We start from the raw sequence: 12,809 nt of genomic DNA on the forward strand, positions 1-12,809 counted from the left end.
TGGCTTAGTAGATCAATTCTCAAAGTAAGCATATACATATATTGTTGAGACAATTTTTCTTATGTGAAATTCCTGCATGCATGGGTGCTGGGAGGGGGCGGATATGACCAATTTAACTGAAATAATTATTGTCATTTATTTGTTATAGTTACATCCAAATATGATTCGGGCTGATATCAGTGAAAGATAGAAACTATTGGTGACTGTGTTCAACTATAAAATAATATGATAATCAGATGAACATCTAAATTGGATATTTCGCCTTCTGAGGAATAAGTTACCTCCTTGATTTCTTTTTCTGACCTTCACTTTTTAAATAACATCTCTGCACATACTTTTTCATGCAGCAATGTTTTTTCTTAAATATACATATTGAAAAATGAATTATGATGGACTTCCACCCCCCCCCCCCCCCCAATAATCTTATTGGTGTTTGATTTTATCAGAACAACTTGAAATCTCTTAGACATGTTAGAGTAGACTGGAGATTCAGTATTACATTTAGAGATGAAGAGCATATCTTTCTTCTAAGCTGAGGTCATTTTAAATAATTACGCGCCCTTCAGAGAGCTTTATAGGTGATAGACTTTTAGTGTAAACTGTTTCAAATAAAAAGAAAAAACCTCGAATATTTTTGTAAGAATTTTACATTTAAAGCCCTCTTTCTAAACATTTATATATGATATCTTATTTATGAAGTGGAAAACAAAAATATCCAGAAAACTGCATTGAAATCATAAGAAATCTAAACATTTAGAAAGCTTTTATTTCAAATCACACTTATTATTAAAAGTTGGCTAATTTTAAGTACAAAAAGGTCAGGAAAGATGCAACTTAAACAAAATATATATTATATATATATTTATTTTATATATTCATTCTGACCATCATTATAGTACTTATATAATGAAAAGCAATATTGGTATATGATGTTATTGTTCACATTTTTTGTCAAGAATATCTAAGTCATTTTTCATTATGTTGAGAATTGCACTTTAAGTACAAAAAGGTCAAATAAAATGAACTCAGAGGGTAAAACCTGACCTCCTTCCCTTGTTTTTTCTTGGTGCATAATATTTTAAATGATTGTTTTGTATACAGATTTTCACTAAATTTATGATTCAACCACATTGAGGAGTAAAATACCTCATTTATAAATGAAATAAGTATTTTAACTTATATTTGCCCTTACGTCCGTGTGTCCATGTTTTCTAATTTTAGATGAAAATGATTGATCTTTAAAATGTCATTTTAAAAAAAACCTTTATAAAATAGAAAATTTGACTTATTGTGCATCTTGAACCAGGGAATATTTTAAAAATAAGGTACAATATGATCTATTCAATTTAATAATACTTGGTTTTTATGTTACCTTTACCCCTTTGTAAAAGCTTAAAATGCAAATTTGATATACTTTTAAACCTTGTACAACTTTCCCCCCTCAAAGTTGCCTATGGATTTTATTTTGCATATTTATAGTACAGATGATCACTAACAGAAATACATAATTCATTTTTCCAGCAGTGGTTGTAGATTTTGCATATAAAGTGATAAAGATGTGCAATTTTTGAAAATTGATAAGCGTCTAAATGCATGTTCTCCTCCTGTTGTCATGGCAACAATTACAATGAAATATTTTAAAATTTTATTTTTTCCTAAAAATGGGAAAACTCAATCTTATAATAAATACAAAAAGCAAAATACTATATAATATCATGTAAAGGAATAATTTACGTAGATGTTTAGCTAAAATCATTGTTTTATTTTCAAAGATTTGTGCACCCGTAACTAAGGAAATAAATTTCCTTGGATACCAGTCCCATAGTATGACAAAAATCATTGTTTATCAGGGATTTTGTGTGAAGTAGATTAAATTCAATAATATACAAGCAGCTTTTCAAAAAATAATTTTTCCACTTTCCATGGAATGCTTGATGCTAGTTGATTTTTACTCTTAACTGTTTAAGGTAATTATCCATACGTCACAAAACAACGTCTGACGTAATTCACGCGTTATTACGTCTTGTCCGTGCCCGATCTAATTGAGAGCTAGCGTTAAAAGGTGTAATTTAACGAGGCCGGGTCTAATTTGTTCTGAAATCAATTGATTCAAAACAAAGCTATTCAAAATACAGACAACTTCAATCAATTAGGCCTATCAATCAGCGAAATGAAAACTTGACTGCCAATGGGTTGTGTCGATTGCGTACTCGTTTTGAAAATAGGGCCTATAGACCTCTTACTGTTTTCCTGCATAAACATCAATGCATTATAAGGTTGAATTTAATCCAAATATTTGAACATTAATCCCCGAAAGTCCATAAACACCCAAAATGAAATCCTGACAGAGATCTATTCCAGTGCATAAGGGAGATAAATACACAAGGGGGAATAATTTGACCGATATCATCTTTATCCTTTTCGCTTAGCAACGAGCATATATATATTTTCCACACAAAAAATGTTTTTAGAATTAAAACCATACGCTGAAGAAAAGTTATTTCATTTTAAGAACAGTCTTTAAAACCATTAAAAAAAGGTTGAATAGAGGTTTGTCTTAAAAGCATATCAGGTAGTTAGCGTTATCCACGCGTGTGACTGCAATTTCTAAATACCGATCTCGATCCATTATACTTAAAGATTCCAAAAGAAACCATCTTTTGCGATTTAAATAATACAGATTAATCAACAGTTTGTTTAAATCATGTTTTCTATTTAACAATAAACTAAACATATTTTTTTTGAGTTATGAAATAATAAACCTATGCACAATTTTATTTTTACGGATCTTTTTTCAAAATATATATTTTAATGTTTTTTACCAAAAATACGCCCATTGTGATCCTGAAAAGGCCGGTCCTTTGGGTAATTTTATTTCCAATTGATTAAGGACGTTAGGGGGTAAATAATATCAATATTTCAGAGAATTCTGTACGTAAATAAAATTACAAGAGCTTAAATTCGCTTTGAAAATTTAAATCATTTTATCTCATTTGTTAGCAGATTTATCTATATTTTAATAAATAAGCAAGTGAACAAAAAATTATTTGTTTTGAAATGATAATTCCTTCATTTTACATAGGATACAAGTCAAAAAATGATTTTGTGAAAGTAAAATTTCAGGCTTAGGCTTAGATTCATTATGTATGGAAAAAAGCGCCGTTTTCCGCAATCGGTTCTATTTTTAGCCACGGCCATAGCTTTAATGATACCGATGGACCAGCCGGGACGGTGTAAAAGTAGTCCGGGACATATGTCCCGGACATATGTCCCGCGATGTCCCAGTTTCGTATTTCGCGTATAACTTATTTTCCAGTTATTTTTTTCAAAACCCATTAATCAGATATCAAAAAGCGTCTTTATTTTAGTCGATTGTATTATTTCTGCTACATATAAAACACTAATAAGTTTAAAATCGCCAATTTTCCTTCGCCAAAAGTGTAAATGTAGTCCCGAGAAATCGATTATGTTTTTCGATTTCCGGTTTATGTTTTTCCTTTCTACATTATATAAACATATTTCTAAATAATTTTTCTTGTCGTTGTCTCTTTATTATTTGTTTATGGTATAAATCTTAATTATTTGTCACTTTTTAACATTAAAAGCAGTTATTTACGCTTTTCCCCGCGGGACATTGCAGTTTACTTTACAACTGAAAAGATATAGTACAATTGGAAACCCAGCAAAGTAACATGTAAGAATTCCGAACAAAATTCATGTTTATCAATAATTTCATATCATATGGAGATGAATTGTAAAATATTTATTTTTAAAAAAAATATTAGTATTATGTTCGATCACCTCAATATTAGAAAATGCGTTCAATCATTATGGATTCCGGCAGCAATTACCGTCTCAAAATCATTTAACAATTATTTGGTTAATTTAATTTTTGTTACAATAATTATAGTTTCAGTATTAGAATTAAGATTCTTGATCATGATATAATAATGTGATGTGCAATTATATGCGCGGACATTGAAAATGTATTGGATTATTTTGAAAATGTCCCACCATTACGCAATTTAAAATGTGTGCGCAACCTAATTGCATCTGGTATGACCACAATTGGGCTAAAATTTTAATAAGTATTGTCTTATCATTAATTTTTCTCCATGAATTACCTTGTCATGATATACCTGGGTCCGCATCGTAACGAGGATGCACTATCTGAAGTATCGCAAATAGGTGGAGTTTATATAGATTATTTATTATTTTAAAATTTAAAGTTTTCCTTGAAAAAGCATGAAACCGATCCCAGCTAACAAGATTAAGAATAAGCGCACATTCACTATTCATTGAAACAGGTAGATATTGTAAACCAATTATCCCAAAGGAAAAACGTTTATGCTATGCTTGTAAATTATTAGTCGAAAATGAAAAACATTTTGTACTTTACTGTCCTGTGTATGACGATCTTCGATTTCATTATTGTGATATTTTCAGTGATAAATTTTACTGTGGTATTGATCCCATAAAAGAAATTGTTTCCATGTGATTATAATACTACAAAACGTCTATGTATCTACTTGGATAAATGGTTTAAGCAGAGAAAACAGTTCCAGGGACTATATATGAAGTATCGTATAAAACTGTCTTGCATGCTGTAGCCTTTATGTTACAATTTTCTTTTGTCTCTCATTTGATTTCATTTTGACTGTATGCCAACATGGTGATTTCAATAAACCATTGAATTGAATTATATACATGTACCGGCTAACATCATTTACTGATCCGTGATGCGGAAATGTATACACAACCCCTGCTGGGTTTTCGGTTTTACTTTTTCTTATCTGTTTCTTATGAACTGCAATGTCCCGCGAAGAAATGCGTAAACAATTTCATTAGGGATTGAGAATAACTTAATAATTATGTTTATATTGTAAATCAATGTTTGATATTTAAATACAGTATATAAACTTATAGAATTATGTTTATTTAATGTAAAAACAAAGGCAAAACAAAAACCGGAAATCGAAAAACATAGTCGATTTCTCGGGACTACATTTACACTTTTGGCGAAGGAAAATTGGCGATTTTTAACTTATTAGTGTTTTATATGTAGCAGAAATAATACAATCGACTAAAATAAAGATGCTTTTTGATATCTGATTAATGGGTTTTGAAAAAAAATAACTGGAAAATAAGTTATACGCGAAATACGAAACTGGGACATCGCGGGACATATGTCTACTACTTTTACACCGTCCCGGACCAGCCAACTGAGTAAAATTTGATAAGAACATATGCTCATATACATGTTTGAAAAATATGAAAAAAATCTGTACGCATTTTATTTATCAAGTGGGGTATGGACCTTTACCTTAACACACATTTTTAGCTCGAATTTCCTAGTCATCTAATCGTTCGTTATTACAGTGAAATAACGAGCATTACACCATGTTAATTGTGATATATTGTTGTCGAGATTGATTACAGCTTATGTTTTATTATTATTTAGTCCTTTAACTGTTTTGTTTTTAACAAAATCCATTTCATTTCAACTTGTTTAAGAAGCCGTGTGTATTGGATAATACCATAACGGTCAGTCATCTAATGTGATAAAAAAGGGTTGTATTGACTGATTCATTTAAAATACATGTGGATCAGCTTTATGGCCTTCATTAGATGGTTTGATACTTTCATCAATGAACCATGCCTTTTTCATGCAGTTGTGCTTTTACACATAGTTCTGACAGTATTGTCATTCACATCTAATGTGATAAAAAGGGGTTGTATTGACTGATTCATTTGAAATAAATGTGGATTAGCTTTATGACCTTCATTAGATGGTTTGATACTTTCATCAATGGCCCATGCCTTTTTGCGCAGTTGTGTTTTTACTCATAGTCTTGCCATTTATTATATGTATGTATACATGTTCTAATGAAAATGAAATATTTCATCAATGTCTACATTGGTTTTATACTCTATAGGTCAAAATATCTTCCTTTTTAACCCTCTTTCATTGTTCACAAGTAAATATGTATAACAAAGTATATTTATTTACATTATTTTTAGGTTTTATTCATTTATAAAATGGAGGATGTTTTAAAACACAAGCTAGCTTTGCTAATGTTTAATAAACAATTTGATGAGGAATATTTTTTTCTGAAACTAAAACAAATTGACTGTTTAAAGGCAATTCAGGAAAAAGACACAGTGGCAATCCTTCCAACAGCTAGGATATGGCAAATCCCTAATATTTGAGCTACTTCCACATTTTTCGAAGTGTGTTTGTGATATCAAATCTATTGTCATTATCATTGCACCTCTAAATGCTATAATTGAACAAGAATTGAGCAAATTAGGTTCATATGTCTGTCAGGTTTCAAAAACTGAACCTGTGAAGTTTACTGGTATTACTCATTTCATTGGACACCCAGAGGATATCCTGTTTCATGCTGAAAGTTTGGGCAGAATAGGAAAAACAGTTGGAAAAGTTTTTGTGGTTGTCGACGAGTCCCATTGTATTTTGGACTGGGGAGAAGACTTTAGACCTGACTTTAGACTTATATGTGAGCTAAGGCCTCATCTTCCTAAGGGAATGAAGATGCTTGCAATAACAGCAACAGCAAGTAAGCATTCACAAAAAGAAATTGCAAGTCTGCTAGGAATGAAGGACTACAACGAATTAAATACAACCCCTGTACTAAATGACAATGTAAAACTCGCTGTCCAAGAAAGGATTCCATCTACAGGTGGGTGCAATACAGTGCAGGAGGCTTACAATTTTGTGTTCAAACCACTGTTGCTTCAACTGTATTCTGAAGAGGAGGATTTTCCCTTAACAGTGGTTTACTGCAAACTTCAGTGGTGTGGATATGCAATAGAACTTGCGAAAAGACTCTTAGGTCCAGTCTACAGATCAAGCTGTGCAAATGCAAGAGTAGTGCAGTATCATGCCCAGCAGCCACATGATGTAAGTATATTCACATAATTCATACATGCATTTATATACATGTACCCGGTACATTCAAGTATATCATCATTAACACCTGTTTACAGTTATAGATTTTAAATACTACAGAATATAATCTAATTTTTGAATTCATATGATTAATATCCTCAACATTTTCAGCTTAACACATCAATAGTTAATACACTATCCAAAAGTGATTCACCCATTAGACTAGTATTTGCAACAATTGCACTAGGAATGGGTTGTGATCTTAGACACATCAAAAGAATCATACATGCAGGCCCGCCCAGTTCACTTGAAGGTATACATTAAATTTAAGGATCATGATATTGTAATATTAATCATCTTCTGAATGATAACAAACACAGTATTCAAATTCAAATTAATTTTATGCAATAAAAATGTGATTATTACATCATAAAAAAATTATAATTCAACACACATGACACAGAAACTTTATCTATATGGTTTAACAGTTTACACACAAGAAGTCGGCCGTGCTGGGAGGGATGGCTCAAAAGCAGAAGCAATTCTCTGTTATAATGGAACAGATCTTGCTCAACGACATGTTGACAGATCTGTGAAAGAATACTGCAAAGAAAGAAAATCCTGCAGGAGAGCATTTATCTCATCCTACTTTGATTCTACGGTGTCAGTTCCAGACCAGGATTGCTGCGATGTTTGTGATACTTCGAATTCCTGTTCACAAGTCTTAAAGTCTAGATATGATTTGAAAATACCAACACTAACCAAAAGACAGCAACTGTTCGACATTTTAAATGCCTATAGGTTAAGTGACATGTCAGGGGATTGTCAAAATCATTTGAATGAACATGTTATTCATATCATCACTGATACATTTGAATATGTTGAAACAGTTGAACAAATTTCAAAGTATTTCAAGCAACCAGAAAACATTGCTCAATCAGTTCATGCTATTAAAAGTCACGTATTGTCTATGTTATAAAACTTATCATCTAAATGTATGATTCGCTTCTAATAAAAAGGATAAATGATTTTATCGTCTCTAAGTTTGGTCCAAACTGGAACAACATATAAATGTACCATATGTTCGGTTTAGATTGATTAAAGAAAATAATCATTACAAGTGAAATCTGCTATTCTACCAAATTTCAACAAATTCTACTCAATATATGTACTTAAGAAAACAAGGAATATAAAAAAAAATCTTCAAAGATAAGAGCTCACACATAAACAGAACTGAAAGTAAAAAATGTTATTGATTTCTTAACAAGTCTATGTTCCCTCAATCACAAAGAAGGTACATTTTCCTTTGACTTCATTGAGAGAAAAAGCAAAAAATTACATTGTTTGCTTGCTATTTAAATTTAAATTTAGTTAACATGAAGGTACATGTACATATAAATGTCAACTCTTGTATGTAATCAAACACATACATGTTAAAGCGTAAATTGAACTGCTAAACAACTTGAATTCATTTCCCAGATTCAAACTGCATTTTTGTCTTGTGATGATTTATCCAGGCTACGTAGCCCTCTTCATTTAATGTACTGTGTGTCGGTGCCATTATGGTGGAAAACTGATCATAACTTCTGCCAATCTGGCTGGTAAATGGAGCAGCTTCTTTCATTTCACCAATAAGTTTCAGTTCATCCTCATGAGCAGACTTCTTTTTGTGCTTGTTTGCTCTGACAAGAACACCACTGCATTTATCATACTGAGCAGCAATCTGAGCTTGACCTGCCAAAGCTCGTGATTTTTTCACAACTGATCCTTCCAGGTTATTTGGCCCCGTTGCCTTAAAAAGCTTCTTAATTCTCCTGATGAGATGCTCCATCTCTAAGTCTGCTGGTATATGGGAATCTACTTTCCCAGCAGTATTTACAAATAACCCATACACTGCCTTGTGTGCAGTTTGTAAGCTGTAAGATGATTGCTGGTGGCATAAAAATCTCAACATCTCCAATGCATATTTGCTGCGGCTGTTGTGTGCTTTAAATACCTGCATCATGTACTTAAAAATTGTCATCAATCTATCTCTGTCAGGTACCTTGATAATATCAAGAAATTCCAGGTAAAGTAAGCCTAATTGGAGAACTGTATGTCCGTAGTGCTTCACTCTGTCAAATTCAATTTTCTGCACCTTCTTCTTCTGTTTTTGCTGGACAAATATTACAACTGTTGATCCGTTGGGCAATTTCAGTTGTAATGGTGTGGAAACAATCTCTTCATGCTCCTGAGTAGTAACAGTGTTGGCATCAGAATCCCTGGCCCACACATACTCATCAATAAATTTGTCCATAGTATCTTGAACCCATTTTTCTATTTCTTCAGCAGGAACACCATTTGGTATATTTTTTGTTGGCTCTCCATCCAAAGTTTCTAGGCCAAAGAAATTGCACAACGCCTCTACTATGTACGCTCGGAGAAAACTGATGAAAAAGTCCTTGTCATGGTCATAGTGGTGTTGCACTTCCTAAGACCTTCTTAACAGTTTTCCTGGAGAGCTTGATTCTGGCCGCATTCATTGTGCCTTTGTCAAAAGACTTCTCATTATAAAGTGTATTAAAGATCAACAAAAGAAAATTCATTGCAGTGTGCCAAAGTTCAAAAGTGATGGGATATAAGTGGCTGTAGCGACCTTTATCTGTCAGACATCCAGCCCTCAAACTTTTGGCCCCTGAAAATCTTTCTCTAGTCAACTGGTCACCTCCTATTGGTATTTGAGCTATGGGTTCTCCAGCAGCTTCATAAATCTCACTGACTTTATCTTCATAATGGTCCAGTATTTGCACCACATCTGCATACTTCTGCTCATTAAGTGGCAACACTTGGAGTGGGACAACAAGATTTTGTTTACTTAGTTCTTGGTTGTATTCTCCAAGAATGTGTGGGATGGAAGATTTTCAAATAGAAATTTCAAGTTGGGTAAAAAGTCTCTTGCAACCTGAGAAATGAGAAATCTATAATCATTCTTAATTCTTCTCTCATCTTCAGCTGTTGGAAGAAAAGCTGTCATTGGCAGATATTGAGGATCCCCTTGTGGGGTATCTGGCAGCTAGATCATCAAATGACTTTGTCTGCATGATAATGGCCGATGCAAACCAATTAAACATTGTGCCATGTTGTTTACTTCGCTCGTGTTTTACTCCTACTTTAATATTACAGTTATCACCAATAATTCTGAAAGTATTGTTGCTTTGGACCCCTTTGACAACTTCATTCATGTGGTGGTTCCCTATATCTTCCATGACAGAAAGAGCTCCTGCATATGAAGTTGTAACTCCAAGAACCTGAAGACGGTCAAATACCTAATGTGAAATACAAGAGTAAATTTTAATAAAACATGTGATTCATTTTCATTAAATCCTTGAAAGAGTTAAAGATGATGTAATGACTAAATACTGCATGAACCATGGAGCATGTCTGCAAATTAGAGAGATTGTAGTGTTCTTAAATTTTTTAGTGATATTTAATTGATATACTAGTACCCAGCAGTATATCTTGAACTTATATTTGAATGGTCATCTATAAATTCATTTACTTTAAAAATTGATTTTTACTTCCATATTACAACATATCAGATAGATATTGTAAATTTACTATTCAACTATGTATTTCCTTACCAACTCTTAAGTAGAGTTTGTTTCAAATATGGGTAATAAAACTGATTTTGACTCCTTCATTGTACCAAATTACTTTGAAGTAAACAGGTGACAACATTACCATATCACTGAAATGCAGCAGTAAATACAACATACATCCCAAGAGACATGGCACTATTGCACAAAACCATACTTTTTCATGTTCTTCCATCAATACTACAAACAATGTCTTTTACATTTTAAGATACCTCTTAAACAGAATGTAGGCTGCTGTAAACCAATTACTACTCTAACCTAATAAAAAAAACTAACATCACAATCTAACATCATAATCTTCCTTTTTTAAGATTTAATACACACCTTTTCATGAGCATGCTCATCCATTAAAACAATGGATAAAGTTTTCTGCAGTCTTGACAACTCGTGGAACCTTACTGCCATTAGGCTACTGTAAATAAATGAAAGTTTAGGAATTAAACCTTCCAGGTACTCTGTGGAACTGCATACTTCCATCTTTGTGGTAGGGACTGACACTGCTAGAAGACATTTCAGCAGGAAAGGCTGTTTCTCCATTAGTTCTGAAAACAGTTCCTTAAAAGAAAAGTCTCTGAGACTATGGTAGTCTTTTGGAAACAGATAACTTAATTTTGATCGAACACATTTAGATGCCGCAGATTTTTCTATGTCAAATAGAAATCTGTTTTGTACCGCCAATTTCAGAGCTGGAATATTAAATATACAATCAACTATAGTGGTAGCATCAGAGTGTAGTACTGAGGTAAGTAACTGTGCACGGTCATCTGTACTTATACTTTCTACTTCAAGCCTAGACCTTAACATGTCTTGGATTGGCGATTTCTCTTGGTTCTTAAATATGTTTCCTGGATTTAAGCTTGCCCAAAAACTGGTAGATGTCCTATGTTAATTTTGAAAAAGACAAGAAAAAAATTTACAAATTAGGATTATATATAGATGAAATGTTTTTTAACATGTTTATCTTCAGAAATTAGGAATTTAAAAAATTTAATTTACTTTTTGTTCTTGATGGGTAATGCTGGTAATGTTTGCGTTTCCACATGTGTTTCTGTGGAAACACACACACTTTCTGTCTGGGTGCAGACTGATCTCGATGCTACCCCACCTTCAAACAGGGATTTCACTTTCCTGTACCTACTGCGGCACATTTCTCTTAAAAATTTAATTATCAATTTGGGTATAAAAACATATTAAATATGCTATTGAGCTATTATCAGTAAATGGCAAACAAATCAAATGAAAACCTGCATTTCAAATAACAAAGAATTTTACCAGTTCTATTTGTTCCACAATGTTTGTTTAACTTAACAGCACAGTTTTCCCAAAATAAATTTGACCCTTCATTGGGAACCCCACCAGCTTGGTTAAGGAAAGTTTCTAGGAACACCTTTTCCTCTAAAGTTCATACTTTCCTTTTATTTTCAAGGGACTATAAAACAATAGCAGAAATTTTTAAAACAAATTTTTCATTAATAAGTATCATAAATTTCTCTATAATTATATGTTTCGTTATATGTGTAAAATGTTCCATATGAGCAGTCACGATGATCATGATGCACCTAAAACAATAAGCTAAAGTTTTAAAATCCTACACAAACTTCCTGTTTCTTCGATGGTTGCAGAGGAGTATCTTTGGTAGGGGAACTCATATCACTACCCCTCTTCTTTCTGGGAACCGCTGTATAAGAGTGAAAGGAGGGTATTCTTTCATCTCATTCCCTGAAAGATATTTTACCTTTTATAAATATGAAAATTACAAGTATACCCTTGAATTCAACTCGTGTCAACAAGGTGTAAATAACCCTGATTCATATTTTTCATAATCTGCTTGTAGGCTAATATGAACAAAATCAAGAAAAAAAGTTACAATATTATGACAAAAGACTTCAAGTTATTCAAATCATTTATTAATTTATATGAAATTATAACAATTTAGATATATGCTACAAACATTTAAAAAAAGAGTAAATTCGAATTTATTTGAAAGCAATTCAAAAGTCGTAAGTACGTTTCCTAATCAAAACATTAAGTTTTTTGAAAGAATATGATCTGAATTAGCATTTCTACACATCTGCACATTTATTCCAAACGAAATCTTATCAAATAATGTATTAAATTATTGACATAGAGGAAATTCGAGCTATTTCATATGTATTTTCAGTCATGCAAGCGTGGCCCTGCCGATTTTTCGGTGATTTCTGTTAGTGTATAGCTAAGGTAAACTTGTCAACTTATTTAGAAAGTTAAGCCATCCTTGGTTAAAT

The 12,809-nt window shown here is 32.3% G+C and overlaps 1 protein-coding gene across 1 annotated transcript; it reads left to right on the top strand.

Moving 5' to 3' along the window:
- The first annotated feature begins 6,438 nt into the window (after positions 1 to 6,438).
- LOC128181934 (uncharacterized) lies at positions 6,439 to 7,521 on the top strand. The gene is made up of 2 exons (XM_052850517.1): positions 6,439 to 6,922; positions 7,399 to 7,521. Exons 1-2 carry the CDS (start codon positions 6,548 to 6,550, stop codon positions 7,504 to 7,506), a joined length of 483 nt encoding a protein of 160 aa, XP_052706477.1. The 5' UTR covers positions 6,439 to 6,547; the 3' UTR covers positions 7,507 to 7,521.
- The last annotated feature ends 5,288 nt before the right edge of the window (positions 7,522 to 12,809 follow it).

This window comes from Crassostrea angulata, chromosome 4 (genome assembly GCF_025612915.1).
Source record: "Crassostrea angulata isolate pt1a10 chromosome 4, ASM2561291v2, whole genome shotgun sequence".
NCBI lineage: Eukaryota > Metazoa > Mollusca > Bivalvia > Ostreida > Ostreidae > Magallana > Magallana angulata.

Bases quoted from the DNA above. Each gene is read 5' to 3' on its own strand.
- LOC128181934 (XM_052850517.1), top strand. From the start codon at position 6,548: ATGAAGATGCTTGCAATAACAGCAACAGCAAGTAAGCATTCACAAAAA. The intron at 6,923-7,398 runs GTAAGTATATTC...ATGGTTTAACAG, and splicing joins ATGCCCAGCAGCCACATGAT to TTTACACACAAGAAGTCGGC.